The sequence below is a fragment of the Myxocyprinus asiaticus genome, chromosome 19, assembly GCF_019703515.2.
Source record: "Myxocyprinus asiaticus isolate MX2 ecotype Aquarium Trade chromosome 19, UBuf_Myxa_2, whole genome shotgun sequence".
In the NCBI taxonomy this organism is placed as follows: domain Eukaryota; kingdom Metazoa; phylum Chordata; class Actinopteri; order Cypriniformes; family Catostomidae; genus Myxocyprinus; species Myxocyprinus asiaticus.
In genome coordinates, this window is record NC_059362.1 from 35,441,976 (window position 1) to 35,469,892 (window position 27,917).

At 37.0% G+C, this 27,917-nt stretch overlaps 1 protein-coding gene across 5 annotated transcripts in view; it reads left to right on the plus strand.

Moving 5' to 3' along the window:
• The window catches only part of cd2ap (CD2-associated protein), an 81,837-nt gene that overhangs the window by 37,492 nt on the left and 16,428 nt on the right, over nucleotides 1–27,917 (plus strand). For 2 of the 5 annotated variants that reach the window (XM_051725335.1, XM_051725330.1), the window contains exons 8-16: nucleotides 897–991; nucleotides 4,636–4,686; nucleotides 6,897–6,995; nucleotides 7,248–7,301; nucleotides 14,893–14,929; nucleotides 16,756–16,818; nucleotides 20,350–20,506; nucleotides 21,416–21,522; nucleotides 26,388–26,503. In XM_051725335.1, coding sequence (XP_051581295.1) covers nucleotides 897–991; nucleotides 4,636–4,686; nucleotides 6,897–6,995; nucleotides 7,248–7,301; nucleotides 14,893–14,929; nucleotides 16,756–16,818; nucleotides 20,350–20,506; nucleotides 21,416–21,522; nucleotides 26,388–26,503 — 779 coding nt within the window. The remainder of the gene's footprint in view (nucleotides 1–896; nucleotides 992–4,635; nucleotides 4,687–6,896; nucleotides 6,996–7,247; nucleotides 7,302–14,892; nucleotides 14,930–16,755; nucleotides 16,819–20,349; nucleotides 20,507–21,415; nucleotides 21,523–26,387; nucleotides 26,504–27,917) is intronic. The other 3 variants (XM_051725332.1, XM_051725334.1, XM_051725333.1) reach the window with 3 other exon arrangements.

Genomic DNA, 27,917 nt, shown 5'->3' on the forward strand with positions numbered 1-27,917 from the left:
TGAATGTTCATTCATCACTTCCAAACACACATGACTTAATTTCTCCCATGGAAATGAGTTGTTAAGATAGAAGGTTAGCTTCAGCCACCATTTACTTTCATGTTGTCTTTTTCCATACAGTGAAATTGAATAGTGACTGAGGCTTACATTCTGCTAGAATCTTTTATTTTTCATGAGGGGAAAAAAATTAATATGGGTGTGAAACAACACTAGGGTGAGTATTCTGATGACACAGTTTTTATTTTTGGGTGAACTATTACATTAACACTCACCAAAGTTTATTAGGAACTTTTTTTTGTTTGTTTTTTTTTTTTAGATACATGAGGGACAATTATAATCAAAGTTATACATAAGCTTTAAACTTATTCCTCAGTGGAAAATTACAATCAGACATTTATCTGGGATGCCTACATTTTATTTTCTGCTGAACCACATGTGATGTCACATTTATGGAATTTTCAGTGATTTAAGTCACCAAAACAAAAATATATCACAATGGATCTTCATGTTTTTGTAACAAAATTATTTTTGAATATAAATGCTAATGCTTTGTTTAATACTGTTTTCATGGTGGACAATAAATATTTATGGCTGGTAAATTGGTGTGGCAAGTAGTTAATTTTAGATCATGTTTGTTAATATTTAGAGGGGACTGACACCTTGTTTTTAAATTATGTATAATGTCTATGCTATGAACGTTTGCTAAATGAAACACCATCAGGACTCCTGTATGAATGGTAATTACTTTTAAACAATTCCTGTAAAACCTGAGCTGAACAAACAGCTTGCCAGTATGGCATCCACAGTCAAGAGTTGTTGCATTATTAGATTAACCAAAGTAATGATTGGTATCACCATGTCATTCATATCTTTTTTTTATTTATGTCTCTCTGCAGTAAAAGAATACTGCAAGGCCACCTTCCCCTATGAAGCTACTAACCAAGATGAGCTGGATTTAAAAGAGGGTGACATCATCCATGTATTGAGCATGGTATGTATGACAGCAGTGCCGGTCCTGCCTTTATGCAAACTATGCAAGTTGCGTGGGGCCCCCGATCCGCATGCAAATATAAATGTAAAGCCACTGTATAGGAGTTGAGGGGGGTGGGGTGTAGTTTATTCGAATTATCATTATTATTATTTCATTTCCATTTCGGACATGCGCCAGGTAGTGATACTTAACATAGTTCTAGGTAGACATGGCTATGGTTTTGAAGCGAAGCTACCCATCCATCAGGAGCACAGAAAAGAAGAAAAATGTGCCAGGAATGTGAAAACGAGAGAGCATGAAGGTATGTATTTTTTTTAAAATCCATATAATATTTTAAATTCTTAATTAATCTTGACATTATCATTAGATTGCTCATACTCCAGGTCTCCAGCTTTGATATTAGAACACTGTTTTATGACTGCCGCATTGAAAGTAATTTCTTAATTTGTGTCAGGATTACACATGCAAAATCAGATGTAATAAAGAAGCTCATGCAAGCTCTGCTGAATCTCATCAGTGTTTCAATAAACAATATCCATTAGACCTTTTAGTACAATATTTGTGCATTTAGAGAAATATTGTTGGATTCTCTTATGTTTACTTCCAATTTGTTTTTGTTTTTTTGTTTAATTTTTTTTTTTTTTTTTTTTTTTTTGTATTAAGTTATGCAGTCGGAAAAGCATTCAGCTGTGAAACTGTTATACTATTTCACAGAGATATGGTGCTGTCAATCAAAATTTTATTTATTTCACTTCATTGTTAATTTGTCTTCCTGCCATTTTAATGTTTTTATCTGTCTTTCAGTCTGCATTCACCTAATTTTGTTCATTGTTTTATTATGTTTGATCTTTAAGTTTTAGTTTATATATATATATATATATATATATATATATATATATATATAGTTGAAGTCAGAAGTTTACATACACTTAGGTTGAAGTCATTAAAACTAATTTTTAACCACTCCACAGATTTCATATAAGCAAACTATAGTTTTGGCAAGTCTTTTAGGACATCTACTTTGTGCATGACACAAGTAATTTTTCCAACAGTTGTTTACAGACAGATTGTTTCACTTTTAATTGACTATATCACAATTCCAGTGGGTCAGAAGTTTACATAAACTAAGTAAACTGTGCCTTTAAGCAGGTTGGAAAATTCCAGAAAATTATGTCAAGTCTTGAGACAATTAGCAAGTTAGCTTCTGATAGGAGGTGTACTGAATTGGAGGTGTACCTGTGGATGTATTTTAAGGCCTACCTTCAAACTCGGTGCCTCTTTGCTTGACGACATGAAAAAAAAAAAAAAAAAATCAGCCAAGACCTCAGAAAAAAATTGTGGACCTCCACAAGTCTGGTTAATCTTTGGGAGCAATTTCCAAATGCCTGAAGGTACCATGTTCATCTGTACAAACAATAGTACGCAAGTATAAGCACCATGGGACCACGCAGCCGTCATACCGCTCAGAAAGGAGATGCATTCTGTCTCCTAGAGATGAATGTAGTTTTGTGCGAAAAGTGCAAATCAAGCCCAGAAAAACAGCAAAGGACCTTGTGAAGATGCTGGAAGAAAACTGGTAGACAAGTATCTATATCTACAGTAAAACGAGTCCTTATTGACATAACCTGAAAGGCTTCTCAGCAAGGAAGAACCCAATGCTCCAAAACCGCCATAAAAAAGCCAGACTACAGTTTGCAAGTGCACATGGGGACAAAGATCTTACTTTTTGGAGAAATTTCCTCTGGTCTGATGAAACAAAAATGTAACTTTTTGGCCATAATGACTGTTATGTTTGGAGGTAAAAGGGTGAGGCTTGCAAGCCGAAGAACACCATCCGAACCGTGAAGCATGGGAGTGGCAGCATCATGTTGTGGGGTTGCTTTCCTGCAGGAGGGACTGGTGCACTTCACAAAATAGATGGCATCATCAGGAAGGAAAATTATGTGGATATATTGAAGCAACATCTCAAGACATCAGCCATGAAGAAAGCTTGGTTGCAAATGGGTCTTCCAAATGGACAATGACCCCAAGCATACTTCCAAAGTTGTGGCAAAATGGCTTAAGGACCACAAAGTCAAGGTATTGGAGTGGCCATCACAAAGCCCTGACCTCAATCCGATAGAAAATTTGTGGGCAGGACTGAAAAAGTGTGTGCGAGCAAGGAGGCCTACAAACCTGACTCAGTTACACCAGTTCTGTCTGGAGGAATGGGCCAAAATTCCAGCAACTTATTGTGAGAAGCTTGTGGAAGGCTTCCCAAAATATTTGACCCAAGTTAAACAATTTAAAGGCAATGCTACCAAATACTAACAAAGTGTATGTAAACTTCTTACCCACTGGGAATGTGATGAAAGAAATAAAAGCTGAAATAAATCATTCTCTCTTCTATTATTCTGACATTTCACATTCTTAAAATAAAGTAGTGATCCTAACTGACCTAAGACAGGGAATGTTTTCCATGATTAAATGTCAGGAATTGTGAAAAACTGAGTTTAAATGTATTTGGCTAAGGTGTATGTAAACTTCTGATTTCAACTGTGTGTGTGTGTTTGTGTGTGTGTGTGTGTGTGTGTATATATATAACACTGATCAGCCACAACATTAAAACAATCTACCTAATATTGTGTAGGTCCCCCTCATGCCACCAAAACAGTGCCAACCCGCATCTCAGAATAGCATTCTGAGATGCTATTCTTCTCAACAAAAATTGTACAGAGCAGTAGTCTAAGTTACCGTAGACTTTGTCAGTTTGAACCAGTCTGGCCATTATCTGTTGACCTCTCTCATCCACAAGACATTTCCATCCACAGAACCAACCCTCACTGGATGTTTTTTTGTTTTTGGCACCATTCGGAGTAAATTCTAGAGACTGTTGTGTGTGAAAATCACAGGAGATCAGCGGTTACAGAAATACTCAAACCAGGCCATCTAGCATCAACAATGCCATGCTCCAAATCACTGAGATCAAATTTTTTCCCAATTCTGATGGTTGATATGAACATTAAAAGCTCCTGACCAGTATCTGCATGATTGTATGCACTGCACTGCTGCCTCACAATTGGCTGATTAGATAATCGAATACATGATTGTTGGTGCCAGATGGGCTGGTTTGAGTATTTCTGTAACTGCTGATCTCCTGGGATTTTCACGCACAACAGTGTCTAGAATTTACTCTGAATGGTGCCAAAAACAAAAAAACATAGTGTGAAAAACACAGTTCTGCGGATGGAAACGCTTTATTGATGAGAGAGGTCAACAGAGAATGGCCAGACTGGTTAGAACTGACAAACTCTATGGTAACTCAGAAAACCGCTCTTTACAATTGTGGTGTGAAGAATAGTATCTCAGAATGCTATTCTGAGATGCAGGTTGGTGCTGTTTTGGCGGCACAAGGGGGACCAACAAAATATTAGGCAGGTGGTTTTATTGTTACTGATCTGATACACATATATATATATACACACACACACACACAGACTTTGGCACAACTATTGTTGTTTTAAACGTGTTATAAATATACTTGACTTGGTTAAAAAGTCAAATAAAATGCAAAAAATTTGTCATCAATGTAAACTTAGCTGATATCATTACTTTGTGTTAGGCCATTTTAAATAAATTCAAATTGTTTTTCTATCTGCCCTCAGGGACAATCCTCAAGTTCATCAGTAAGACCAGCAGCACCAGGGCAGACACTGGTAATGTTAAGATTGCTAAAGCCGGCACAAGTGCAGACCCCAGTAATGTACAGCCAGCGAGTGCCCTGCCAACTGACGTGCAGACTGGCCTTATGTTTCTTTTCCTTTTATTTATTGAAATTTGGCACTTTATATACCGTTGGCTCAGTGTCAGTATAAAAAGTAATAAATACTAATGTTCCTTAAAATGAACTCACTGTATGTTGTTTGTAGGGGTGGGATTCTTCAGGCACCTCACGGTTCGATCCGATTCTGATTCTGGGAGTCACAATTAGATTCCAAAATGATTCCTGATACATCTACATGTTCTTATTATTTATTATTCTGCTGTGCAAAGACAAAACACAGTAACTTCACATTTTGACAAAAATCGTGTTTCTTAGACAGTGATTGTCCTGTGACAGACAGGTCTAGCTCAACTATTCCTAGATTTTGAGAAATTCAGCAACTATTTTTTTTTGGTGTAGTTACTTTCAGCCTTCCTATGGCAGGATTGTCATCACATTTATGATAAACAATTACTTTCTTTTATTTTATTATCAAAGTGGCCCCCAGCTGTGAACAAAACATGGAATATTCATAAAATTAAATAAACGGTTCTCTATCAAAACACTCAGTTTAGTTGAGTATCACAATTTTTTAGTTTATTCTTTAGAACCTTTTTATCAAAGAAATCTTTTTAAAGTACAAGAAAATAAATAACAGAATATAAATATATATTGTCTTATAAAATATGATTAAATTAAAAACTTCAACTGATTATATTTAAATACATTTGTTTAATCATTTTTATTTATAAGTATTTAATGATTAGAGTACAACAGGGCTAAAGGCACACCTTAAGGAAAATTTAGCTTTTTTTTTTTTTTTTTTTTTTATTAAAGTGTTTAAAGATTGAAAAAACACATTTCTTTTTATTGAATATAGATGTAGCAACATAATGTGTGAAAAGAAATAATAAAAGAAGGTTGTTTTGATTTACAATAAAAACAATTTAAAAAGAAAGGTGTTTAGGGAGCCTTTGCCCCACACTTGGGGTAAAAAGCCACCCGCATTTATGGTAAAAGGCCCCCAGGGGTATTATAGTGATGTCGTGTAAATATAAGGACAATAGATATAGGGCAAAATTTGTCAACTTGAGCAAATACTTTTGAGACAGAAAGATACTTTTTAATTTTTTTGAGTAACAAATTAAGAATACTTATTCAAAGTAACCACTTCAGAAAAGGGTTTACCATTTTCTGTTAATTGAATCACATTTGGCATTTAATGACATCTCAAGTATTCTTTTAACATTTCTCAATAAATCTATTTGCCCTACGTAAAACAATGTGTTTTATGGGGGCCCTTAGCCCCTGCAACAGGGGGCACACAAAGTGCCCCCAAAAGGCTAGGTCCTGCACTGGATGACAGGCTGAGCAGTCGTCTTCTCATCCACATACAGAGTTCCTAATAAAGTTGTATAAATGTAATGCAGTTTGTGTTTTAAATTGCAGTACACATGTTGGGTACATCATGTTTGCTCACTTGGGAATTGATGTAAGCACATTGATGTGACAAGTGGACTGAAGAGCTCTCAGACAGCATCTTCTGATAAGACACTGTGTCACAGTGATCAAAGACTAAACATGTTCTTTTTTTAAGTGAAAGGCTTTGTCATCATAAATGCTCTCTGTCTTTTGTCAACTAGCAACAGGAGCCAGAGCTTGTCTTTAAAGCTGTCTGCAGACACTTGGAGAATTTATATGTGACTGTAGCTGCTGTATTTCATTCAAATGACTAATTAAATACAGTGCTAGGTGTATTTAAGTTAAGAGACATGGGGATTTCCTTCCACCTGGTTTTTGCAAAGGCCTAGAGCAGGAAGCAGATCATAGTTGGTGTATGTTTTATGCATGATCACCATCTAGTGGTAAGGGATGTATCTGTATTTCCAATTCATAATGATGTAATTAAAGGAATAATTTACCCAACTGAACACGAAAACTATTTACCAAATCTTATGAAGCCAGATGATTTGTGTGCTTTGTGTGAGAAACAGACCAAAATTGTATTCTTATTCACAAATCAAATCATAATGCCCCTGTCTCATGACTGAACATCATGAATGACGTCAAAGCCTATGGCATTTTTGTTTCGAGAATTGAATAATGATTTGCATTTGTCATGTTATTAGCTGGAGGGCATTAACTCAAAGTTTGATGTTTTAGGATACGGGAGAGCCGGGCTGGTGGAGAGGAGAGGTCAATGGCAAACGGGGAGTTTTCCCAGACAACTTTGTGACTATACTTTCTGAAACCGACAAAGAGGTAAACTAACAAACCGTTTAAATTCTGTTTTTGATATTTACCTAGAGGGCCCTCATTATCTCGCAGCAAATTTGAAAGGAAATTGAACTACCCAGTGCAGTCCAGAAACATTTTCTTTAATCCTGGAAAGTTACTACCACAGAACTACCAGTTATTTTCTGAGCTACAGTATCTAAAATCATCCTGAAATTTGTAATGCTTGTTATTACTTGCTCCAGTCAAAGTTCTTATCATTTTACTTTCTTTATACAGACGCTAACATCCAGAGGCTCCATTAAAGCATCTCCTAAACAGGAACCAGAGGAGGTATGAAACACTCATTCTTTTGTTTAGAAAATGACCTCTTGAATTGAACTCAATATTAGGGCTGGGCAAGGTATATCGAATATTCAAACTATTTAAGCCAATCAGAAACAGTCTCTGACAGTTGTTTGGAGGGCAGGGTTTTGGAGAGAGGACATGTGATCGCGGGAGTGAGGGTGGTCTAATAAACTGGTGGAAGTTAGCAAAATGGATCAAATCATTTACAGCACCTTTAGTTTAAAGGAATATTCCAGGTTCAATACAAGTTAAGCTCAGTCAGCAGCATTTGTGGCATGTTGATTACCACAAAAATATTTTCAGCTCGTTCGACTTTTTCTTTAAAAAAAAAAAAAAAGAGAGAGAGAGAGAACATATCAAGGTTACAGTGAGGCACTTACAATAAAAGTGAATGGGGCTAATTTTTGGAGGGTTCAAAGGCAGAAATGTGAAACTTATAATTTTATTAACGCACTTGCATTAATTCTGTTAAAACTCGTGTATTATCTGAGCTGTGAAGTTGTTTAAATCGTACTTTTTATGGTCATTTTAGTAGGGATGGAATGATTCGGTTCGATATACGTTATGAGGTTAACGATTCGATATAATCTCGATTCAATATAATGACATTTAAATTACAAAATATTACAGAAAGGAAAGCACTTTTAATCAAAACAAGGTGTTTTTCCAGGTATTCCAGTACTTACATTTCTAAAAGCTAAATTCAAGCACTTTAAGCACTTCAAGGACCTTGTGTGAACCCTGTAAACCAGGGGTCGGCAACCTATGGCACGCATGCCAGCATTGGCACATGGAGGGGTAATCACTGGCACGCCAGTAACAGTGAGAGAGGAGTAGACTATTTTATTCAAATAAATTCTGCACCTGCATTCCAATCAACATCTTGATGTAATCGTTCCTCATGATCAGGCAGCGTGTTCTCATGAGCTGAATGTGAGGCTAAACAAAAAGTTAAAATGTGACGAGACTGCAGTATACCCAACAGACTCGTGCAGCATGTGCAAGCCATTCGTGCATCACGAGCCGGCAGCGCTTCACTTTCAGTTAATCACTCGAGTAAACGCGCCCACTTTGCTTCGGTCAGGCTGCACGGATGACAGCCTACATTACGTGTTTCATTTGTTTATTTTTGCTTTCAGAACAACTTGTGATGTAATAAGGAAAACACCACTATTAATCCTTGAGATTTCCAACCCAGCATACACCCTCCTTAAACCATTATCACACTCAAAATTACATTAAACAATTAAAAGAGAAAACATAAACCCACATTGTGGGGTTCAAAAATCTATTTAAAATATAAATTAAACCTGGAAGCAAAAGTTTAGGATTTTGCAGGTGCGATTCACCGAAAAGGGCTAAATAGTTGATCGGCTTGTGATGCGTGAATGGCTTGCACGCGCAGCGTGAGTCTCGTGACACTTTAATAGTGTTTAGCCTCCCATTCAGCTGATGAAAACACGCTGCGTGATCATGAGGAAGGATTACATGGGTAGCTCAGCGAGTATTGACACCACCCCTGGAGTCATGAGTTTGAATCCAGGACGTGCTGAGTGACTCTAACCAGGTCTCCTAAGCAACCAAATTGGCCCGGTTGCTAGGGAGGGTAAAGTCACATGGGGTAACTTGCTATGTAATGTTATTGTTTTGGTAACGGTTTACTGTTCAGCTGTGGGCCGGCTTTTACCTAAAACTGTGTAACAAAATGGTCGATCTCAAGATTCTTATATAATTACAAGCTGTAATGGTAGTCCACGGCTAACTTGCTCACTAACCGGGAGTAAGCATCTGTTCTCCGTTCATATCTTGGGGTGAAAAAATTTCGGCTACCCCCATTCCAGCAAAAGATAACTAACATGGATGCACTATGTGTCTTTTACTTGAAGGGTTCACAATAATCAACTGTTTACTTGTAAGAAAGCTACAAAAGTAAAACTTACCACTGTGAAACGTCCTGCTCAAGTCGTGCTTGTGAAGGTGGTTTGGGTCGATCAGCTTGTTCTTCCAAACTTTCAATCTTGGACTCAAACTGGTACGGCAAAAACCGATACCATTGTTACCATAGTTACAATAGTGTTTACAGCTGCTCAGGAAGCCTGAAACTCAGTTATGGTAAGAGGCGTTACATTTCCAACACACGGTCTATGCGGTTGACCAATCACAACAGACTAGGCCAGCTGACCAATCAGAGCAGACTGGGCTTTTCGGAAAGGGGGGCTTTAAAGAGACAGGATCTAAATCAGAGCGTTTGAGCCAGAGGATGAAAATACACTACCGGTCAAAAGTTTTGAAACACTTGACTGAAATGTTTCTCATGATCTTATAAATCTTTTGATCTGAAGGCGTATGCTTAAATTTTTGAAATTAGTTTTGTAGACAAAAATATAATTGTGCCAACATATTAATTTATTTCATTACAAAACTACAATTTTATTTAAAAAAAAAAAAAAAAAAAGGTTTTTGACCAAATAATAAAGAAAAGCAGCCAATAAGTGCCCAACATAGATGGGAACTCCTTCAATACTGTTTAAAAAGCATCCCAGGGTGATACCTCAAGAAGTTGGTTGAGAAAATGTCAAGAGTACATGTCTGCACATTCTAGGCAAAGGGTGACTACTTTGAAGATGCTAAAATATAACACAGTTTTGATTTATTTTGGATTTTTATAGTCACGACATAATTCCCATAGTTCCATTTATGTTATTCCATAGTTTTGATGACTTCACTATTATTTTAAAATGTGAAAAAAATTATAATATAGACTGAGTGTTTCAAAACTTCTGACGTGTAGTGTAGGTTTAGCAAAAATGTACAATATGAGAAAAATAATGTGTTTTTTAACATTAAAGCATGTAAACCTATTCTAGTAAATTAGCATAATATAGGCTCTTTATAGATCATTCTTGGGATTAAAGAATCAATTGTTGCATTGTTGTTTTGGTGCATATCAATGGAAATTATTAAATAACCTAATTCCTTGTTTATCATTATTTAGTGAAAAACAGTGCAGTAAATGGGCCTTGATTATTTTTAACTACATTTTACTGTATTTTACTTATTTAACATTTTTTAAATAAAATTTTTTTTTCCTTTTAATCCATTTCAGAACAAATAGCTAAATATCGACATGTGTATTAAATATAATCAAAAGTCTGAATAAAATATTGAGTTATATGGTCTACAGTATATTGCCCAACACTAATCCATACTACAGATAATGAAAGTCCTTCACTAAACATTTTTATCAAAGACTTTTAAGACCAAAATGAACAACAAGCCAGAAAGCATTGTGACTCTTTGTGGTTCTCCAATGGGGATGTTATCCTCTAAAGGGCGTTTCAATCAATAACTGATAAAACTTGCCTGTTAAAAGCAACTAATTCTGTATGTTTCGCAAACAGCACCATTCTAAATTTTGAGGTCTAGATCTCCCCGGGGGTGTCTGTTTAACCACACTTTTGCTGGGGCACATTATTGTTTTAAAGTATGGTTTGTGTGGATAGAGGCAGATAAGTTCTCTGAACCATCATACCCCTCAACCAAACTGGGTCATGGGTTGATACGCTCTCAGCGTGCTTTTTTTTTTTAATTATTTTTTTAAATTTTTTTTTAATCCCAAATGGACTGAATGATTGCCTTTGTGCTTCTGCAATGATAATGTGATGAGCTGAAGCTCATGTGATGTTTGGTGGAGGTCAGCGAGCAGTCCTCGAGGATCTGAAAGTTTTTGTTCATCCAGAGGACTACAGGCCAGACCTGGGTGGTTTGGGTGCGTGAAACCCACAATCAGTCCAATATTCTGCAAGCATCCTGTCAGTTGATGAAATGTTAAACTCCTAATCAGGAATAAGGAAGCAGGAAGCATTTAGAGGAAGGCAGTTTCTGTAAATGTTTGTTTTACATGGGCATATTCTACATGTGCCTCAACAGATATATATTATCTCTTAAGTTGTTGATATCAGCCCTCTAAAAAGAGCTTTTGTTGTCAGGTTACTGTACAAAAATAACCCTGTTCTAGGTTCCAGTGGAGTTTAGTGTATTTTACACTTAAGCTATACTTAAATATGTTTGAATTCATGCTAGAAACAAATGCTAGAGCTTTTCTCAGAATTAACGTAACTTTTCTTATGAACATGATTCACTAACTTTTGACAACCACAAGGTCTAAATACATTTTATCAAAATGTTAAAAAGTTTTATAATTTAAAACCTAGCAAACATCTTTTTGGGAAATACTGTGCTTGAAAGTTATATACTTTATAACTTATATAACTATATTTAGATATTTTTTACCTAATACAATGTACTTAATGCAGTGTTATTGATTCATTAAGTGTGAGTTGTGTTCAAATACATTTTGAGGCCAGCTCTTGTAATAAGTTCACGTTATAGGACATTTCAGTAAACAGCCCGAGGTAATGCAACAATATCGGACATTTCGAAAGGGCACAGTTTTACTGTTCATGTTGTTCTTATGTTTTTATGTTATGATGATCATATCGCAGCTCTCTCTACTGCCTCAGGCGCTGGTTTATAGTTAAAGTATATTACACAAATTCAGTTATGATAACTAAATGTTGGCACAAATCATCTTCAGCATTTTACCAGAAATTGATTTCCGAAACAAATGGTAAAATATGCACTGAAGTTATTTTACACTCATCCAGATCTTCAGGATTTGTTTTTCTCTGTTTGCCATGAGTAATTGAATATTAACGCTGGAGCCCTTGATTTCCAGGTATGTCTCTGATGTTCAGGGAGAGGAAATTGTTTTGGCTCTCTATGGCCCCAAACAGATATTTTCATAGATAGAGTTTGATAGATACAGTCACGTCTTTACATGCTTTCCAGTCTCATTTCATGTGAATTGTGAATACTCTAGGTTGCTTGAGCTGGCTGTGACTGTTTAATTTAACCAAATGCAAGGTTGTTACTGTAAGATCTCACTTTAGTGGAATTTATGTAGGATACATTTGCATCTAAACCTTTAAGCTGTATTTATTTGTTGATATACAGAGAGGTTTATTATAGTAATCACTCCTGACCTTGCTATTTCTAGCACTCATTGAGCATTGAATGCATTTTCTGGTTTGCTTTAACAATCCTCCAATCATAGATTGCACGCCTGTGTAGTGTTTCTATATTTGTCGGTAGAAACCTTTTTCCACAGGTAATTCCAGAAAATAATGCATATTCTTTACAGAAAATAGGAGTGCGACTAGAACACTGATTGTCACTTGATTGTCAATCCAGCTGTTGATTAAGGTCTTTGACTGTGCAAATGGTTTGAAGTGTTGCTCTTTTATTAAAATGGACAGCTATCCATTTAAAATGAGTTTTCCATATGCCTTTCACCAATGTAAATGTTTGTAACTTTATTTAGTCCTAGGTCAGCAACATAGTGTTATAAGCATCTGTTTCCCAGATGTTTTAAAAGGAAAATGTGTAGTCAAATTTTGTAACAAATCTTATTTTTTCTGAACCAAAACTTAGTCAATCAGAGTTGATGTAATTTTCTTTTTTTCTTAAATACGTGCTCCTGGTCTTATTGCAAATGATTCATCACTACAGGTTATTGCAATGAAAAAAAACTGTCTTCGGAATCTTTCATCAAAATATGTATTATTTATTATAATTTGTATTATTATTATTATTATTCATATATAATAAAAAGTAATACAGTGTGTGTGTGTATATATTAGTCGTGCTCAAATGTTTGCATACCCTGGCAGAAAAGATCAATGGATCAATACAGGCTGCTCTGGAAAAAGACGGTGTGGTTGTTTCAAAGAGCACAATATGACGATACTTGAACAAAAATGAGCTGCATGGTCGAGTTGCCAGGAAGAAGCCAATGCCACAAAAAAGCCTGGTTACAATATGCCCGACAACACCTTGACACACCTCACAGCTTCTGGCACACTGTAATTTGGAGTGATGAGACCAAAAAAGAGCTTTATGGTTACAAGCATAAGCACTATGTTTGGAGAGGGGTCAACAAGTATTGTGCTCCTAGAAACAACCACACCGTCTTTTTCCAGAGCAGCCTGTATATCTCCTGAGGTTACCTGTGGGTTTTTCTTTGTATCCCAAACAATTCTTCTGGCAGTTGTGGCTGAAATCTTTCTTGGTCTACCTGACCTTGGCTTGGTATCAAGAGATCCCTGGATTTTCCACTTCTTAATAAGTGATTGAACAGTACTGACTGGCATTTTCAAGGCTTTGGATATCTTTTTATATCCTTTTTCATCTTTATAAAGTTCCATTACCTTGTTACACAGTTCTTTTGACTTCTTTTCTGTTCCCCATGGCTCAGTATCTAGCCTGCTCAATGCATCCACATGAGAGCTAACAAACTCATTGACTATTTATACACAGACACTAATTGCAATTTAAAAAGCCACAGGTGTGGGAAATTAACCTTTAAAAAATTGCCATTTAAACCTGTGTGTCACTTTGTGTGTCTGTAACAAGGCCAAACATTCAAGGTTATGTAAACTTTTGATCAGGGCCATTTGGGTGATTTCTGTTATCCATTATGATTTAAAAAGGAGCCAAACAACTATGTGATAAATGGCTTCATATGATCACTATCCTTAAATAAAAGACAGTTTTTTTGCATGATCAGTCATATTTTCAAAATCAATGCCAAAATTTCACAATTTCTGCCAGGGTATGCAAACTTTTGAGCACAACTGTGTGTGTGCGTGTGTGTATGTGTGTATGTATATGTATATATATATATATATATATATATATATATATATATATATATATATATATATATATATATATATATATATATATCATTATAAATATAATTTAAAAACATTTATTGTCATTATTATTAATAATAAACTAATTTTTATTACTTAATTATAAGAAAAACTTACTCTCTCAAGGTTGCTCAAGCTTTTGGGTAATGTTAAGCATTGATTAGGCATTATTTGAGGTTCTGTTATAAGCAATGCAGCCTTTCTGCCCGTAGTAAACACAGTAATTTAATGCTGATTAACATTAATGTAATGAGCAATTAAAAAAAAAAAAAAAGGAAGACATTGAGATGAACTTGACCCTTAGCCTGAATTTTGATCCAGACCTGTATGGGACATTGAACCCTCTCCCATCCTGTGTTGCATGCACTAAGTCAGGCAATTTACTTTGTGCCACTGGACACTGATGTTGCAAGAGTTATCAAATCCACCAGAAATGGCTTTTCTGATTAGGTTTGGGGTCTGCCAGCCTCAGCCATCTCATCTGATTTCAGTGCCTGCTGATTTTGGTTTGGTAAGCTGCTGAGGAGCTAAGCTTTGTGGTTATATGGTTGTTTGTGGTTATGGGAGCCCTAAATTAGGTCTTTCTTGAAGCATAGATGGGTTCTGATATGTAGGTTATCTGTGCTTTGAACATACCAAATTTGTGGGGTAATGAAAAGTTTAGTTAAATATGTGAAATGCTCATCGTCAGAGTCATTGGTTCGAATCCCTGGGAATACATAATATCCACAATTCACTTTTGCATAAAAACATCATCCTAATGAATAAATGTAAATGTGTGTTTTTCTCTCTCTCTGCAGAAGCCAAAGAAGCCACCACCACCATCCAAAACTCCAGGTATGGCATCACATCCTCAACACTCCACCCTACAGATTACATTACTTAAATATCTTTTCTTTTTATTTCAAGCTGCTCTGAGACCACTAAGGTATAAAAGAGCTTTAAGTACACTATATGGCAAAAAATATGTGGACAACCCCTTCTAATTAACAGGGTTATTAAAAGGGAGTGACACCCAATGTCAGTGCCTGACCTCACTGATGGTCTTTTCTTGAGGCACTGGTGTTGGGTGATAGGGCTTGGCTTGCTGTCGGTATTCCATTTCATCCTTGAGGTTTTCAGTAGGTGTTCATGTCTGAACTTTGTGCAGGCCAGTCAAGTCCTTCCACATCAGACTCAGTAAACCATTTCTTCATGAACCATGCTTTGTGCACAGGGACATCATTCTTGAACAGAAAAGGCCCTCTCCAAACTATTCGAAGCACAGAATTCAGTAGAATGTCAATGTATGGTGTAACATTAAGGTTTGTTTGTACTTGAATCAATGGAATAGCCAAACCTGTTAATTAGAGGCAGGTTGTCCACATACTGTTGGCTTTATAGAGTATTGTAATCCATATTCTGATCTGCAAGCAATCATAAATGATAACAACCACAAAAGCCCTGTGATTACTTCTGAGATACAATTGCAGCTTATTCTTACCGATCAACCTTGGCTTGTTTGAGTCTGCCAGTGACCTTTTGGATATGCTTGCTGGTGTTGGATTATAAGCTGCAGGCAGATGTCATGATTTCATATGTCACAACAGTGGTGCTTGAAGGGAACATGCCAATATGTCTGCGTCGGTATGTGAGTGGATAATATCTGGTGCAAAGATGGCATATTGATTTTAGCTGATTCCTCAGTGGTTTTCAGAGAAGCACAGTGGTGTATGCTGAGACAGCTGGAGGGGGTGCCGACTAATGACACATTTAATTATTGCATTGAACATGGAGACGATGTCCGCCCACGTGTTTGCAGCAGCATATTGAAAATCATTCAGATACTTCTTGAATAATCATTTAATTTTGGCTTATTTTGCAGTCGGGATAGATTTTTAGCCATTTACAGGGCGTTCCTTTGTAGCTGTGTCTAAGAACAACTTTGATCCAATCATCAGTTCAGTGTGCAGCATATTTTTAGCACAAAAGGAGAAGCTTTAATGAATATCGTGGTCCATCTTTTCAATACAGTGGCAATTGATAGCGACTTGCATTAAAGCTTAAAGTACCCAAAATGGTCCATGTTGCTCATGCATTATATTTTAAGTCTTCTGTACACATACGATTTTGGTGAGAAATAACCCAACATTTTTTCAGTGAAAATCTTGACGTCTGTTTCACGTTCATGATTGCATAGCTTGTTCACAGTGGCACACCTTTTTTTTTTTTTTTTTTTTTTTTAGCACTAAACAACATGTGAACGAGTTTTTCATGGTGCCGATTTTGGAAATGTGTAGTTTTTGCCCATCCTATGTTATAACCGTATAGTAAACTAGTGTCAGTTCAAAGAGTTAAAGAGCAAAATCATATGATCTGAAAATGCAGTTGTCTTTCAGTCCTCACAACTTTTGTCTGCAGAACATGCAAAAAAGCGGATGTTGTTATGCATCAAATTAGACCGCATCATTCCAATTGCTTTATAAAAAGCTTGTAGAGAGTTGCAAAGATTTGGCCTGCCTCTCCTACCCTCACAGGAAATGCAAGTCATTGGCTGTATGTTTCCTACGCTGTTCTAACTGTCTGTCTCAAGTCGCTTTGTTCTTTTGTCAGCCATCTATCTGCAGTGTATGTAGTACCTCAGAAACAGATTGTTAACTGAGACATTATGCTTCGTTTTTCAGTCCTGAAACCAGAGGCCCCCAGTGCGGACAAAAAGCAACCACAGCCACGGACTGAGGATAAAGGTAAGAGAGGGTTTGCTGCTCAGTTCCTGTTATACCACCAGTTGTCTTGTGCACAGTGCCACAAAGCAGTCATTTTAAATTGCTCTGGGGAGCATAGCCCTTCATCCTGTAAAGAAAAAAATGCATTTATGGTGGGTGGGGAGTTATATAAATGTACTCTTAAAATGTTGTTGTGAGACTTTGATATTTGTTTTAAATGCTTTTCTGAAAGTGTGCTTAACTGTGCATTTTAAATTGAAATCAACCTAAACCAAAATAATTCTAAGGAGAAAGTTAAATAAAAAAGAAAATAAATAACAAAAAAGAAAATAAGAATAAAAAGTAATGTCTGTGTGTACATAAACCGTATGTATGCGTATGATATCTAAGTGAAAGGTGCAAGAGAAATGTGCAAAGTGACAAGTTTGTCCTAGGATAGCAGCCATGTTTTTATTTTTTTGTTTTTAGTACAAAATAGTTATCAGATCATTGATCATTTTTAAAGATCGATTTTAGTAAATTTTACCTAAAAATAAAAAACACTTGCTTGTTTGTTTTTATAATTTAAATTTATATCTATATGTTTTTTCACTCATTTGTATATTTGTGCATTTATTGACTTTATATAGATATAATATTAAGTTTTTTATTTATTTATTTGCTCTATGCTACAGTATGCACTCATTTAGCACTTTATTAGAAACACTGTGGTCCCAACGTGGTCTTCTGCTGCTGTAGCCCATCCACCTCAAGGTTCGATGTGTTGTCTGTTCTGAGATGCTATTCTGCTCTCTAAAATTTTACACAGTGGTTATCTGAGTTACTGTAGCCTTTCTGTCAGCTCGAACCAGTCTGGCAATTCTCCATTGACCTCTCTCATGAACAAGGCATTTCCATCCGCAAAACTGCCACTCACTGGATGTTTTTTGTCTTTGGCACCAAACTCTAGAGACTGTTGTGCGTGAAAATACCAGAAGATCAGCCGTTACAGAAATACTTAAACCAGCCCATCTGGCTCCAACAATCATGCCACGATTGAAGTCACAGAGATCACATTTTATCCCCATTCTGATGGTTAATGTGAACATCATTAACTGAAGCTCCTGACCCATATCTTCATGATTTTATGCATTGCACTGCTGTCACATGATTGTACTCAATGAGTGTATGTTACATGGGATTCACGATGTGTCTACATTATGTACCACATTTATTTTACCCTATTGTACAAGTCTACTTAGCCCATTGCACTGTGGACAAATCACTTGTTTCTTAGAATTTTCAAAATCATCCATTTCTAGAAATCTGAGCACATTGTAGTTTGAGGATAAATTAAAAAATTCGCTAAATTAGTTTTACCTTTGATTCCCCTCCTAATACCAGTCACTGTTGCATGCTTCAGTGCATAATCAAGTGAATATAGCAGTATTCTACCTTTAGTAATTGCAGTCTTTCAATTTACAGCAATCACATGGACAGGGAAAGGTTTTACAATACAGTGTTCAGCCTTGCAGGCTTCATCTGGAAAAATAATTAAGTTGCTTTAATTTATAAGCCTTTGGGGTATTTTTGAGCATTTTGGGCTTATTACTAATTGGCAGCCAAAAATTTCACTATAACAATGTGCAGTCCAACAGCTCAAGTTGATCTCTCTGCTCAGATGTCATGTTTGCACTATTTACGACAAAACAGTAAGCAAAAGCACCGACATCCAATGTGCTCGACTAAAAAAGGGACAAACAGCTTCAAAAGAAAAAGTTGGCACACCTCACCACAGCCCAACTGTTTACCATTACAAAAAAAAAACAAGCAGCTTTTTAGTGTCGGAACAGATCAGAATGATTCTGAAAAGTTTCATTGTTTCATAATGTATGGCCTTATTTTTGAGGAGCTGCAAGAACTTCCTTATTAATCCTTTTTGATATCCCTCTCACATTTAAATTCAGCTGTCCTGCTAAGCTGTATTATACACTGTATTGTTTTGTCCCAGCCTCGTAGTGCACATATGAACACTAATAATCAAAAGAGTTAGAAACCCAAAAATGATAATTCTCTCATAATTTCTCATGTTGATCCAAACCTATATAAATTTATTTTTAATGTGGAACACAAAGGAGATGTTCTGCAGAATGACAGTCTCAGTCACCATTCAAATTCATTGTGTGGAAAAAAGATGCAGTGAAAGTGAATGGAGACTGAGAAGTCATTCTGCCTAACATCTCCTTTTGTTTTCCACTTAAAATAAAGAATGTCTAACAGGTTTGTAACAACATGAGGGTTAATGAATGATGATTTATTTTATTTATTTATTTATTTATTTTAATTTTGGGGTGAACTATCCCTTTAAAACCGAAGTATCTTGTATTTGTATTCTGGGTTGTCAGATCCTTTTTATGAAGTACGCTCTATAAGCTTTGTGTATGAAAGTTGTCATGCACCATGACCAACACCATCTTCAAGTGCCTGCAGTTGTATTTGCATCAAAGATTTGCCAATGAGACTTTACTCATATGAATGGCTCTGGAACATGTATAAGATACACTGATGTTCGAAAGAAGCATATCTCATGTGTTCCAGATAAATGTGTCCATTATTTAGAGCAAGCATCACAAATTGAAGCAGGCCTTGTGATGGGATTATCAAAAAGATTGATTATACAAGAAAATGCATTGCATTGAGAAGATAGGAGGTCTGTGTGGTGCAAACATCCTGTAAAAATCTCTTCTGACCTACTTTAGAGACATGAATGTCAGTGTGCATGCTCATTAAAGTTTCTTATGTCATTTGGACCAATTCAGTAAATAAGATTAATCTGAACCATTGACCATTGTGCTTGTATAATTGGGCTTCCATTGGAACACTCAGATCATGAGTTAATATTATTTGTTGGTTGATTCCCTCAAAAACTGTAAACAGTGTACCTACTGTATGTAACACTTTCAGAAAATGTTTTGAGCATTCTGACCTGCCAAACATAACAACAATGGCTCAACCAATGGCATGAGTTTGGGTGACTGTCCAACAAATGGAAGAGGGGGCGTGTTCGGGAAATCTGTTTTTACAACAGTCATTTTTGCAGTTCCATTTGGTGCCACTATTGGCACAGAAATTACACACAGCACCTTTAATGAAATTCATGGTATTTGATAAATGTAAAAAAATAAAGACAGCGCTTGGTATGCTCCCATGGTCTCTCTTGTGTGCTACATTATCAAAAAATGCAGTAAAGCTTGTTGTTTACCTTAACAGAATGTTAGGCTGATTGCACATAGCATGGTTTGAACTTTTCATCTAAGGTTTAAGAAATAATTTAAATCGTCTTGCACATGCAATGTGTGTTGAAGCATGTCACCCCGGTAAAATCACAACGTTCACAACTTCACATAAAATTGACCCAAATGACCTCTAGACTAAAGAGTAAATTGGTTTAATATAATTAGGACACACTGAAATACCACCATTGTTTCTGAAGTTACACATGTTGTGTTGACGTGTCTGTATGACATTTATTGAATTAAAACTTGTGTGTTTGTGTTCTTTCTCTCTTTAAAGTTGTCAAGCCCTTGCCAGAAAAACCTGCCAAACCAGCTGCACCCATTGTCCCTCCCAAAAAACCTGTGCCTCCAAGCAAGGGACTTCTGCGTCCTACTTCCATGCACTCAAAACGGCCTGACTTACCTCTTGCACCATCACCAGCTGCTAAGCAAGTGTTGGTGTCCTAAGCTTTTAATTTGTACATTTCATATTTTTTATTGACTGTTTGTTTTGGCATGACAGCTACGATTGAATATGAAAGCCATATTTAAATAGTCATGAATTATGTTTCACACCCTAGTAAGCTTCCTCGCTGCCTGGTGACTACATAAGCAGCAACCTTCTAAGTAGGGCTGGGTATTGATAAAGATTTTTTATTTGTTATCCAATTCAAAAGCTCTCGATTGTACAGTATATGATTTCATTCAATTTCTTATTTATGTATATTTCAGTTATAATGTCCATTTTGCTTGCATACCATAGAAGTTTTCTTTCAACAAATGCTGTAAATTATACAGGGAACCTTCTAACTTGGTACATGTCAAAAATATTAATTTTGGAAATTAACAACAGGGCACAATCTATGCAGTTTGGGGTGTGTGTGTTGGGGGTGGGGTGTTGACATTGGGAACGTTCAAATGTAGATCACGATTAATCAGAAAATCTATATTTTTACCCAGCCTTTCTTCTAAGGCAGCATCCTAACCTAAATTGAGCCTCTAAAAAGACTTTTTGAAATAATCTACATTTTTCATTTAAACTATACCGATTGATAATTTCTAGCACTGAGAAAAAAACTCAATACATCTTGCTTTGTCTGCCACATATTGGATGACATTTTTAATCTCATTGCAATGCATTTGGCATTGCCTTATTTGTAAATGATGGCTTAGATTTTGTTCAAAATTCTCTCAAGGCTGAAACATTTTTTGTCTACTGTTTAGAACAGCATTCACATTTAGAGCACACCTATGACACCTAAAAATCTTTGGGTAGCTACTAGGTTTTGCAACAGAAAATATCATCTTTGGTGAAATGCCAAAACAATCAATTCCTCCTTTTCACCATACTGTAAATCCCACAGATACAATGGAGAAGTTTCCCACGTTCGACCAAAGTCAGAGTGTGAACCTTTACCCAGCAAGCCAAAAACAACCGTTGTGGATGGCAGCGAGAAGAATTCAGACATGGGTAAGTTACTTGTTTTTCATACAGCATAAGGAGCTATCACATAATGTTTGTGTTTGGACTGGTTTTGGCTCTTGTATACTCAATTTTCTTACCTCAATATGATTTCTGCGGTTGTGTGAGTAAAGCCGAGCAGTGTGTATGTGAATTAGCACTATGGATCCCTTGCTGCAAGCAGGATTACTCCTGATGCTGGAGGATAATGGTCCAGATCTGCATAGCACACAGAGAAGGTTGAAGAAAAGCCCTCGTGTCCTATTCAAATGACTGTCATCTTTATGATTCTTTGGTTCTATTTCAGTTCATTTCTCTCCCAAACCTTTGCTTAGTTAATATTGCACTGGTTCTCTTTAAGAGATTTTTGCAGTGATCGACTGGGATCTCGTAGAATAAAGGTTATTAGGCAGAAATGATCAAATTTTTGTCCAGGTGTGGAAGATAAGGAAGAGACACTTTATGTTTTGATGCCTTTGATGCAGTGTTTGTACAAAACCTCAGCTGCTTATCCAAGTTGTCATTTGGATATTTTTGTTGTTTTTTTTTTTTTTTTGTTAATTTTACATTTAAAGATGATATTGATTTAGATACAGATAATGATTCTAAATATAAAATAAAGAGAGGGGTTGGGGGTCACTAAAAATATTGGTTGAAAACCTGCATAACTTCTTTAAAGTTAAAAGTAATGTGTATATTGTGCGTGGAATATGTATGTGTCAGCATTGTGATAAGTATGGATGCCACGGTGCAAGTTTTTGAGGGTTAGATTACCATCTGAGAAACAATTGCGGTTAACCGGTTTTACAATTATTTGCAAATGTTCTTATTATGCAACAACACTGAGGCAAAAAAGTAATATATTACAATTAAATTGCTAAGCGCATCCCTACAACAGGAAAACTGAAAAATACACCGCAAATAAATAGGAGGTGTACAGTGCATCTGGTAAGTATTCACAGCGCTTCACTTTTTCCACAATTTGTTATGTTACAGCCTTATTCCAAAATGGATTAAATTCATTATTTTCCTCAAAATTCTACAAACAATACCCCATAATGACAAAGTGAAAGAAGTTTTTGAAATCTTTGCAAATTTATAAAAAAAAAAAAACACATGTACATAAGTATTCACAGCCTTTGCTCAATACTTTGTTGAAGTACTTTTGGCACCAATTACAGCCTCAAGTCTTTGAGTATGATGCTACAAGCTTGGCACACCTATTTTTGGGCAGTTTCTCCCAGTCTTCTTTGCAGGACCTCTCAAGCTCCATCAGGTTGGATAGGGAGCGTCGGTGCACAGCCATTTTCAGATCTCTCTAGAGATGTTCAATCGGGTTCAAGTCTGGGCTCTGGCTGGGCCACTCAAGGACATTCAGAGTTGTGCCAGAGCCACTCCTTTGTTATCTTGGCTGTGTGCTTAGGGTCGTTGTCCTGTTGGAAGATGATCCTTCTCCCCAGTCTGAGGTCCAGAGCGCTCTGGAGCAGGTCTCTGTACATTGCTGCATTCATCTTTCCCTCGATCCTGTCTAGTCTCCCAGTTCCTGCCGCTGAAAAACATCCTCACAGCATGAAGCTGCCAACACCATGCTTCACTGTAGGGATGGTATTGGCCAGGTGATGAGCAGTGCCTGGTTTCCTCCAGACATGACGCTTGCCATTCAGGCCAAAGAGTTCAATCTTTGTTTCTCATGGTCTGAGAGTCCTTCAGGTGCCTTTTGGCAAACTCCAGGCAGGCTGTCATGTGCGTTTTACTGAGGAGTGGCTTCCGTCTGGCCACTCTACCATACAGGCATGATTGGTGGAGTGCTGCAGAGATGGTTGTTCTTCTGGAAGGTTCTCCTCTCTCCACAGAGAAATGTTGGAGCTCTGTCAGAGTGACCATCGGGTTCTTGGTCACCTCCCTGACTAAGGCCCTTCTCCCCCGATCGCTCAGTTTGGCCAGGCGGCCAGCTCTAGGAAGAGTCCTAGTGGTTCCAAACTTCTTCCATTTACGGATGATGGAGGCCACTGTGCTCATTGGGACCTTCAATGCTGCAGAAATTTTTCTGTACCCTTCCCCAGATCTGTGCCTCGATACAATCCTGTCTCGGAGGTCAGCAGACAATTCCTTGGACTTCATGGCTTGGTTTGTGTTCTGACATGCACTGTTAACTGTGGGACCTTATATAGACAGGTGTGTGCCTTTCCAAATCATGTCCAATCAACTGAATTTACCACAGGTGGACTCCAAACAAGTTGTAGAAACATCTCAAGGATGATCAGTGGAAACAGGATGCACCTGAGCTCAATTTTGAGTGTCATGGCAAAGACTGTGAATACTTATGCACATGTGATTTTATTTTATTTTTTTAATAAATTTGCAAAGTTTTGAAACAACCTTCTTTCACATTGTCATTATGGGTATTGTTTGTAGAATTTTGAGGAAAATAATTAATTTAATCCATTTTGGAATAAGGCTGTAACATAACAAAATGTGGAAAAAGTGAAGCGCTGTGAATACTTTCCGGATGCACTGTATAATAAGAGACGCTCCAAAATAGAACACAACACCGCTTATGCACATCACAGGCACAGAATGATGCGCTTCAATGTAACCAGAGTGCTTGGAGTTGTTTCAAAAGCATAATAACAGGAACATTGCCAACAGCAGAGGATTTAAAGTCCGATAATGACTAAAATTGAAATGTATTGTTGAATGCAGTGAATTTGTACATAAGCAATGAGGATGATTTAAGACGTGAATACTCAAATTTTATTACGCTGATAGTAACTTCACGTAAAATGCTCCATGCACTGTTGGCATGCTAACACCATGCTTTTCCAATCGAGCTACAGGCAGGGGCATAGATACCAGGGGGGATGGGGGGAGGTAAACCTCCCCAATAGTCAAAACAAGCAAGTACAACCCCCCCAATATTTATACCATGATCAATGGAAACATGTAAATTCTTCATTCTGTAACCCCCCTCCAATGTTCAAGCCAAATCTACAGCCTTGGCTACAGGAATACCTATATATTCTGCATATTACTAAGGACATTCGCAAAACCTATAATCATTGCAATGCAATTACAACCTGTTAAATTGGCAGCTAGATGGCCAAATTCATTAGTGCACTTACAGACACATTGTAATGCACGTAGCCTGAAGGCACTGAATTTTGCCTGCAGTAATGTGTGAAAACATCTGATGCCTTACTTCAAAGGTCATTGACAAAAAAGAAAGGACAAAACTAGGCCTGTCACGATGATTAAATAACCATCTGATCGTGGTTATTTGGTCTAACTGCGGTTATTTAAGACAACCACGATTATTGGGCATTCAAATTCCAATCACATTATTATGCCCAAATAAGGGAATTTTAAGCGATTATACTGTATAAATGCCATAAATGGCGCAATTGTGTGTCGTTCAGTTGAACTCCGAGTCCGAGCGTCACTGAGCCGCACCGCTGAGGTCAACCATCAACTGTCCTGAAGAGCGCGTGCTGTCAGCCGAGGCTTGCACCAAACTCCAGAGCATTAAAATAATGTGAAAGTGAAGAAATTAGGAAAGAGATGTTTTACTATTGCATATTATAATAAAAATATAATATAATATAAAATATATAAAAATTATATTTTCTTTTTTTAATAAAATAAAAGACAAGACATGGAGCATGAGTGTCCAGACCCCGACACCAAAACCAAAACAGAACCAGACAGCGAAGTCAGGATTCAGACACCATGCTCCAAACATGAAACAAGACCGACCAAAGAGCGCACGGCAAGGAAACCACAACCCGAAGACAAAAAACGAAACACAACAAAGACATAGAACAATAATGTCACGATCCTGTCACACAAAAACCCAGACTGACAGAGTAAAAGGTTCACCTGGTTCTTATTCAGAACCGGTTCCATTTTTAGAAAAACACCAGGAAAAAAATTACACGTTTTTGTGTCATGTTATGTGTAGTTAACGGTTCTTGACCAAATGCATTCCTCCGCCAATGTGGATGGAACACCATACTAAAAAACTCTGACAGTGTTTCCCGCACCACCACTGAATAGAGTTCCATGGCAAAAGAAAGGGATGTTTTATTTGTGAGCTTGCTGAATTGAATATGATGAAAGAGAAAGACTGGTCACAGCGAAATAATACAAAAGACAATATATCAATACATATTTCTGTTGTGTTGTCCAGTGTAGTTCGATTTGTGAATGAATGACTCTTATGAGCTGGCTCTTTTTAATGAATCAGTCAAACAGAAAACTCGAACTCATATGTCTGAATCAGTTGAACCACTCCCTGACTGGATCAGTTGGAGCGGTTCTTTATTCAGTGCATCAAAAGTCATTACTTTTCATGTGTGTAATTACTGACTGTTTGTCTACATGTGTAGTTAAAGATACACATTCAGAGCAGAGTTCTGTTGTAACAAATGAGACTGTAATGAATATGTTTACATAAATAATATGCAAAATATTTTGTTTATTAGGTTATATAGTTAGGTCCAAATACTAAAATAATTGCTTATTGAATCGCAATCAGAACCAGGAATCATTAAATTCTTCATGATTACCATCTCTAGTCTTTGCAGTGTTTCAAGATTTATCAAGATTTAACTGGCTAACATCCATATGAAGATGATTGAATGTGAATTTCTCAAACAATTAAAATTTTTATATAGCCATCACTCAGTCATGGATTGTAATTTCCTGCTCTGTAGACTTTTGATCTAGACAGAGTTTAACTTTTTTTTTCTACATCTGCCTTTACCGTGGCTCAAATGTAACTTAACTCATAAATTAAAATTCAGAGTTGAGGTGGATCATATGTGCTTGTATTCTGAACACTGTTCTTATTTTCTTGTTTATCTGTCTTGTTACAGTAGTCAATCTCATTAGTTTTGATGACGTCTCCTCTACCTCTGAAAAGTTATCCCACCCCACTGCAAACCGACCAAAGATGCCTGGGAGAAGACTGCCTGGTCACAGAGGCCACTCTGTGAGTATAAGATGTACTTTTGTTTAGCTTGACCTCCAAATGTTCATTTCATTACTAATGTAGTGATGCAAATGCCATAGAACATAGCCAGTGTTGGGGAAGCTACTTTGAAATGCTAACTTATCAAGCTGCAGGTCACTCATGATTTAAAGTAGCTCAACCAAACAACACTACAAAGCCCGTCTGGCACCAACAATCATGCCACAGTCGAAATCACTGAGATCAAATTTTTTCCCCCATTCTTGATGTGAATATTAACTGAAGCTCCTGACCCATATTATCATGATTTTATGCATTACACTGCTGCCACATGATTGGCTGATTAGATATTTGCATGAATATGTAGGTGCACAGGTGTTCTTTTTTTTTTTTTCCTTTTTTTTCCTCCCCAATTTGGAATGCCCAATTCCCAATGCACTCTTAAGTCCTCGTGGTGGCATAGTGACTCTCCTCAATCCGGGTGACGGAGGATGAATCTCAGTTGCCTCCGTGTCTGAGACCGTCAACCCGCACATCTTATCACGTGGCTTGTTGAGTGCGTTACCGCGGAGACCTTGCACGTGTGGAGGCTTCATGCCATGCACCGCGGCATCCACGCACAACTCGCCACGCGCCCCACCGAGAGCGTACCACATTATAGCGACCACGAGGAGGTTACTCCATGTGACTCTACACTCCCTAGCAACTGGGCCAATTTGGTTGCTTAGGAGACCTGGCTGGAGTCACTCAACACACCCTGGGATTCGAACTCGCAAACTCCAGGGGTGGTAGTCAGCGTCTTTAATCGCTGAGCTACCCAGGCCCCCGGTGTACAGGTGTTCTTAATAAAGTGCTAGGTGAGTGCAATTAGCTACATTAAAAGGTACTTATGAAAAGTAACTAACTACATTGAACCCATTTGCAAAGGTTCAAAGTTAGTAGAGCCACTGCTTAGTCCAAAGATTGCAAATAACATAAAAGCTTGAATTAGTTTATTTTCAATTAATCACTGTGATAGTAAGTCCTTTACTTCAAACCGTTTATTCTTAGCTCACTGAATTGACATAAGTTTGGAATGTGTGACTATTCTTTGAGTTAAGAGCGTTCTCGGGTCGATTATAAATGAAACCACATTGGTAAAATCACAAAGGTGCAGGTTAGCAAACCAGTATCTGCTAAATCTGCTTAAAACAGCTTGTATTCCTTAATACTCCTATAAGCAAGGATATTTATTTTTAGATTTATGTATTTTGATTGAGAAAACATTGGGTGTTACGTGATGCCATGCAAGGATCAGACGTGTGAACGGCGAGCTCTAAACACTTTGCTAGTTTCAACACTTTTAATAACATAAACCGGTGAGAGTCGATATACTCTGTTCCATAACTGTTCTTGGAGGACAATATGTGAAAGAATTCAAAATCCTCAGGCTCTG